The 7,101-nt window shown below is 37.7% G+C and overlaps 1 protein-coding gene across 2 annotated transcripts; it reads right to left on the reverse strand.

Moving 5' to 3' along the window:
* Positions 1–2,168: 2,168 nt before the first annotated feature.
* Positions 2,169–6,793, reverse strand: LOC107773674 (bZIP transcription factor 12). Of its 2 annotated transcripts, XR_012693475.1 has the most exons (5): positions 5,798–6,793; positions 5,628–5,699; positions 5,279–5,308; positions 3,011–3,153; positions 2,169–2,674 (listed from the first exon to the last, which is right to left on the reverse strand). XR_012693475.1 is itself a non-coding variant. In XM_016593082.2 (4 exons), the coding sequence occupies exons 1-4, from the start codon at positions 6,143–6,145 to the stop codon at positions 2,594–2,596; spliced, it is 531 nt and encodes a 176-aa protein (XP_016448568.2). In that variant the 5' UTR covers positions 6,146–6,786; the 3' UTR covers positions 2,169–2,593. The 2 variants fall into 2 exon arrangements, 1 of the variants encoding a protein (XP_016448568.2); XM_016593082.2 differs by lacking the exon at positions 3,011–3,153 and having other exon boundaries at positions 5,798–6,786.
* Between the last annotated feature and the right edge of the window lie 308 nt (positions 6,794–7,101).

The following is a 7,101-nucleotide window of genomic DNA, read 5'->3' on the forward strand; positions in this document are numbered from 1 at the left end:
GTTACCTCTTATCTGGGACATTTACTGTCAGTGGATGTTGGATTGTTGCCTCTGCACTGGGCAACATAACACTCAAGAAAGCAACTCCTGAATATTTCATGTTACCTTAATAATAATTGACATACCTTACCTCAATTTATGCTGAAGTTGACACCCTTGTTTTATTGTCTTCATTTATTTTATTTTATTTTTGGTTCAAACTGACGTTCATTAAATAATTAATTATCTTCTGCCAGACTCACATGTTTGCAGCATGAAGTCATCCCACATGTCAATAAGATGGGTTGCACATTAAATTTGAGCAGTAATTGCTGGCCCCTCCTAAAGTCCTAAACCTTGCTCTATCTAGAGGGGGTTAGAATTCCATGTGACAACAGCCTGGAGCAAGGCACATAAAAATTGCTAAATTGGAGCATGACTATAATGAGTTTTAATTTATGGTTTATACAGTAAACTAACATCTTAGACAATTAATGAGTAGTTAATAAAACTTGGAGTTCTCCGTCTATTTTTATATTTGTGAAGCACTCTGAACTAATGACTACCAAAATGAGCTTAGGTATGCATGTTTTATATTCAAAATTATTGGTGGAAAGTTAAGGATCAGAGCAAAAGGATAAGAGAGAAATTAAAATCTTGTTAATATTGAATTGTTGAAATTTTCCGAATTCTGATATGACTTTTGTCAGACATGATGCAATTTGTTAAATTGGAAATTTTATGAACAAACACTGATTTCGAAAAAAAGTGAACTTTTTTTGGCAAAATCTTCCATCAAATTTTATGTCCGTTTGGGCACTACGTTTCCAGAAACTACACTTTAACATGATATGAGAGCAAATCTTGGTTTTGAGATATTTCCACATTACTCTCCAACAAATTTCTTGACATGTTTGGCATAAGAAAAAAGAACTAATACACACTGGCGATAAAACTTCTATATATTCTAAGACGAGGTAAGTGTATCATATCGTATTTCTAGCAATTTGAATCTTTGGAAAGTGGTTATATAATTGAACACATTAAGAACAAAAAGTATTAATTGAAATAAGTGTTACAAACCAAAGAGAGCTGGTTATATGCATGGATCAATGTGAACTTTCTTATTCAAGAGAGAATGGAGAGTGAATCAAATTATAACGTATGGCACTACTGTAGTCGGTGTAAACTTGCTTTGAGAAAAAAAAGAGGTTTTTTACCTTTTCGATAAAAATGATACATAAACAGTCTTACTCTTCTATCCGCAATACACAGTAGAAAGAAGTCGTGCAACTATATTCAACAGTTAAGTAGAGAGCGCAATTGAATTAGCCATCATGCCCTAACTGCTCAAACTTTTAAATAAAATGATCACAATTCAATAATAGGAGGTGAGTTTGATTGTTTGACAATTTGAAATCCACTACAAATATGACAATCTACGAAAAGAACCGTAAACTGCTAAAAATGCAGTACTTCCAAGCTATTCTATCAGCGTACACACTGCCCTTCCCAGACCCCACTTGTAAGACTATACTGGGTCATTGTTGTTGTTGTTGGAGTGTAATAAATTGGTATTGAGCTTTTTTCACTTTTAGCCCGCGACAACAACTATATATATTCGGTAGCCGAAAAAGTATATAAAATTTATGTAATTTTTGCCTATAACATGTGTGTGTGTGTGTGTATATATATATATATATATATATATATATATATATATATATATATATATATATATATATATATATATATATATATATATAATTTTTCGACTATTATTTTGAAAGCAGCTATACAGTGTCATTTCCCCGTCGGTATTTGCTAAGCCCAGAAGCCTATCACTCTAGCGCTGCCTTTTCTCCAGAAGTCTACCAACAAGGTGGGTTTTGTAGGACTAAAAAGGGCAGGTTGGAGTAGTGAAAGTAGAAGCAGAGAGGTAAACATCATTTCCCTCATTTGTGATTACTGATTACCCCTCTGTGAACTTTCAATCCCTCTCAGTTGGGGTGAGAAAAGAGGGCATATGCACTTCTTTCCACCAACAAATTCTCAATCTATATAATCAGTTAACCACCACCATTTCATCAACTGAAAGACACAGAGAAGAAGGGCTTTTCATTCAATGCCTAAATCCATCGTCGCTAATCCAGTGAAAGTACAACAGAACTTAAAAACTTGGCACATAATACTCATAAGACCAATTCTTATTCCAAAAAACAGAAACTACTGCAACATCAGTTAGTATAAACAAAGTCCACGTTCATCAATCTTCCCTGCAACCAGCATGATATGCCTGCGGAAGCTAAAGTACAGTATATTCTTCTCCTACTACGTCAACAAACTATAAAAAGCTAGCCAAGCATAAGCCTAATGCTTACATAAATCTCATTCATGCACAAGACATTCAAGAAAGAACTTTGCAGCTTTCGTCATCTTCGGTTTGGAGATGGGCTCTTAGCAGTTCTGTCACCTAAAAAGTTAACTGCAGACTATGTACGGCCTAAACTCTTCTGGTAATCAGAAAAACCTCTTCCTCCAACTTTCCTGCAGCTCCTGTAGCAGTACAATCATTGATTCTGACATCAATTGGTTTTGGATCATTTAAGACGACCTACCAGCTCATAGATCGAACTCTCCGCAGAACTCTTGGTGGTCTTCGTTTCTCTACGACTGGTATGAGGTTCTCCATAATCTGCACGGAAATATTATGAAAAGTGATCAAAGGTGAACCCACGTTCAGAAAGAATATGTTACCAAGAGATGACAAGGATACAATCAATCAACTGAAAGCACCTCCTAACTCATCTTATTCAGACTACAAATATAAAGTTCATGTACAAATTTCATTTTAAAGCTAGGCTTAAAAAGGAATATATGAATCTCTAGAATTTGATATATACGTCCATACAAGATAATGGACAGCAGGGTACAATTTGGTGTAATTCTTTAAGACCCTGCACTTTCTTTTCCCCATAAAACCCCGTAACTGCTTGCACAAAAATAAACTAAAAGATTAAGATAGTCGTACCTAAATTTAAATGATTTATCCTGAGTTGGTCAACCTTCCAGCTCTTCCAGTTTTCTCCCTAAATCCCATTTTCGATTCTTCTTAATATCTCTCCCTTTTCTCACATTATATAACTTTTCTGATTATATTTACTTCAAATTTTTCTGTTGAGGGGCAAAATAACAGCTTAAGATGTCTCCAGTAACAAGTTTTGCTGAAATAACAAAATAAGAATGCAACGCCAGTGATGAACACTAGCACTATCTTCTCTTTTTCTTTTTTAGTGATCAATACTAGGATTATCAGAATCAGATTCAGGTTCTCATGCAAGAAGAATTAGATAAAAACAGATTTTGCATCTGGGATCACCAGAGCACCCAATAGATTATCAAAGTACAGCAGCTTCTCTTTCATTAGTCCTCTAGACTATATTCTATCACCCCATTCCGAATACAAAGACTCTTTAAAAAGGGAAGAAGATGAGAAAAAGGAAAGAAAATAGCCTTGATCGTTGTTTAAGAAATTACAAGGATTGCTTCAAAAAGGGGAAGAGAGGAAAAAGAAACAAGAGCCTTGATCTTAGTAAGAGAAGTTACAAGGATTGCTTTAAAAGGAGAACAGAGGAAAAAGAAACCAGAGCCTTCATCTTGATTAAGTGCAAGGATCTGAAGAAATAACCTTCTGACTGAAAAATCATCAAACAGTGAGGTTGATATGTTTCATCTCATGGTGCAAGTTGCATATCAACTCCTAAATGGAAAAACTGTAGTGAATCTCTTTTTTCAACCTCCCTGACCCTTACATTTGACATTTAAAAAAAAGGGGCAGCCCATTGCACGAAACATCCCGCGCTTACACAGTGCCCGGGAAAGGGCAGCACCCAACAGGGTGTTATGTAGGGTAACCTACCCTGATACAAGCATCAACCTACCTTTACATTTGACATTAACATAGCATAAGATTGGTGGTTAAGGAGCAGAACTTCTCTTTCATACATGCAAAGTGTCAGCAAGAAATCTGCAAAACATTGCAATGGAGAACTTCATGGAGTCATCTCCAAGCTTTAACTCAATGTGTGCAGACACCTTATATCGAGGATGCCTAAGCATGTATCAAGAACGATACATTTATTTGCATATATAGGTATAACTGCTTAACCTCATTGAAAATATAAAAAGAGAGTTAGGAAAAAACAAATTTGGAGGAGTATCATACATAGTGGAAAAAAGTACTAAAGACCAGAGATGAGCCACAATTTGAAGTTTATGGGTTCTGAATTTGCCACAAAATCCATAGTTCGTTTTAGTTACTGGGTTCACAATTAACTATTTGTACATATTTAATGAGTTTCCTAATATAAATACAGTGTAAAAGCAAAAGTGACTGGGCTCGGCGGAATCCGCACCTGATAGCTAGCTCCGCCTCCGCTAAAGACAATTATTCGCGAATTGATTACATGTATCTGGCTGTCAATTTATGTACTCTCAGACTGGAATAGTTTTACTAAGTCTCTAATCAACAGTAGAAAAGAACTTCTTAAAATTGCCACTAGTTATTGCATTTGGCTCTAAAAGCAACTCAAATTCAAAAGTTCCCTAGGAAAAAAGATGCAAAAAGGTTGTGAAGTTGAGTACACGGAAAAACAAAGTGCCAAGACCTTATAGAAGGAGTTGATCACGACTAAAATGCAGATCATTGCAGAAATATATACCAACATATGTGTCCAATCACGATGTGCATGATTTTCTGTTTCACAAATCCATATTGCTCATGGATAACTCTACAGTCGGAGAACAGAAGATCTACAAGGAGTCATGTGAATCATTTGTCAATGTTGCATAAAGGACTTCCGCATGAAGAGCTAGTCATTCATGACCTGCTTGACCGTTACCTGAATCCTCAACCTTAAAATAGTGCGGTACAGATAACTTTTGAGTTCAATGTGCACAGGTAATCTGTTAAATTCCTCGATGGGAGCACAAGAGCATGACTAGCATCAAGCAATAATGCCACAAGAAATAGTCCGCATAAGAAATGAACAGAGTCAATGTTACAAAAGAGGCGGAGAAATACAGAGCTCAGCTCATCCAGAGAAAATAGAAAGCAGTACTAAGGGTACTGCAAGCAACAAGACACAGCAAGACTAGAAGCATGCCTGCATTCATTGGATAAAAGAACACAGAAACCAATTCGGAATTGACTGAGATACAACAAGAATTTCACTCTAATGCATGCTAAAGTTTCATTACCAAAGTGGTATATTAAAGAGCAAAAGAGTGAAAGTCATACCTGCTTAAGTCTCTCCTTATTCTTCTCGGCCTGCATTCAGCCAAAGAATGGGTTCATTTAGAAATTTCTTAGAACATATCATCCTAAACAATCTTAATTTTACATGCTCCAAGTACACAGAGATCGAACAGCATTTATTGGGCATGCTGAAAAAAGTGAGGCTACAGAGCAGTGAATCTGGAACTCATAAAGCTAAAAGCTTTAACCAAAAAATGAAGTGAACAGAGAGCTGGCCCAACGAGGCGTTACAAAACAGATGATTTTTGTTACTGGTGACCGACAACAAGCAAAGTTTCTCTAGTAAAAAACAAGATAATTATCTCATTCTAGAAGACCTTAATAAACTAACCTCTTCTTTCAAAAGCCTTGCATTTTCCTCCTCCAATTGAGTAACCAAAGACTCCAATTCCACAGTATACGCCTGCAATTTCAGTGAAAACATACATGCATGTCTCAATTCTTGCCCCAAAGTGGCCAGCCAAAAAACAAATAATAGGGAAATAAAAGCAAAAAAGGGACCTGCTTTCGCTCTCTAGACCTAGCAGCAGACTCTCTGTTCTTGATCATGCGTCTCTGCTTCTGCTGTGTAGCTTTATCAAGCGGCAACTCTTCAACAGTTGACCTCCTCTTCCCTCTGCCACTACCACCACTCCCGCTCCCACTCCCAGCAATAGCCACAACCCCATTTCCAAATCCCATGAGGGGTCCATTCTGCATGGCCATCGGAAACTGACAATTCCCCATGTTATCCACCACAAACCCTCCTGCAACTGGCGCCGCCGTGGCTGGCGGCGGAGCGATCACCGGGACTCTAACGTCCTCCTCCGTAACCGCCCCAGCTTTGGTCAGAAAATCCTCTAAAGTCATCTCTGGCTCCCTACTACAGCCTCCCCCACCTCCACACCTCCACCCCCACCCCCTGATACAATTTCCCTCCACACCTCATCCACAGTCTTACTGGGTCCCACATCACGGCCATCACCACCGGCGGCAGCGGGGGTAGGCGCGGTGGTTTCAGAGGCAGAGCAAAAAGGGTCGGGGGAATCGGAGTAAATGTTGTTGAGAAGTTCGTCCATGTTCATAGAACCGAAGTTTCTAGAAGGATCAGAGTGAAGTAGAGAAGAAGAGGAAGAAGGAGGAGTTGGGTTTTGGGGAAGGCGAGAACGAGAACGAGAACGATCCGAATTGGGCGTTGTTGACGCTGACGGCATCACCTTTGACGCCATACTTGCCGGCTTTCTAGGGATCTCGTTTCTTTTCCCCTTTTTTTTCTTCTTCTTCCTGAACTCTTGTTTTTTTTACAAGAAAATAAATACCCAATAACTGATTTTTGAGGATTATAATTTCAGAGACGACGTTTGTAGGAAATTTTGGATCTTTTTTCTGTATGAACTTTTCTTCTTCTTCTGCTTCTTCTTCTTTGTGTGTTAAAGAGAGAGACGGGTACTACGTTGTCCCAAGAGAAGAGGAGTAGTAAAACTGGTTTTGTGAACTTTTAATTTGGACTATAGCGGGGAGACCGTCCAACCAACAACAAGTGTTTTATCTACATTTTCCTCCAATTTTATTAAATTGCAGTTACCCATTTATTAGAAAAAAAAAAAAAAACTTAATTCGAGAAACCGACAACGTATTCTTTTACCTCTAACTCGAGTATATTTACCTCTTGTTCTTTAACTGTGCCCTCCTCCTAGGGATCAAACCGCATAGAGATCAAGATAACTTAAATAAGCCAATCTTTCTCTATATGTATATGTATATTCATTGTTTTAAAAAAAATATCTTGAGTGCCAGTGTCAAATATTTCATTTTTGGGAGAAATT

Source organism: Nicotiana tabacum, chromosome 7, assembly GCF_000715075.1.
Source record: "Nicotiana tabacum cultivar K326 chromosome 7, ASM71507v2, whole genome shotgun sequence".
Classification (NCBI taxonomy): domain Eukaryota; kingdom Viridiplantae; phylum Streptophyta; class Magnoliopsida; order Solanales; family Solanaceae; genus Nicotiana; species Nicotiana tabacum.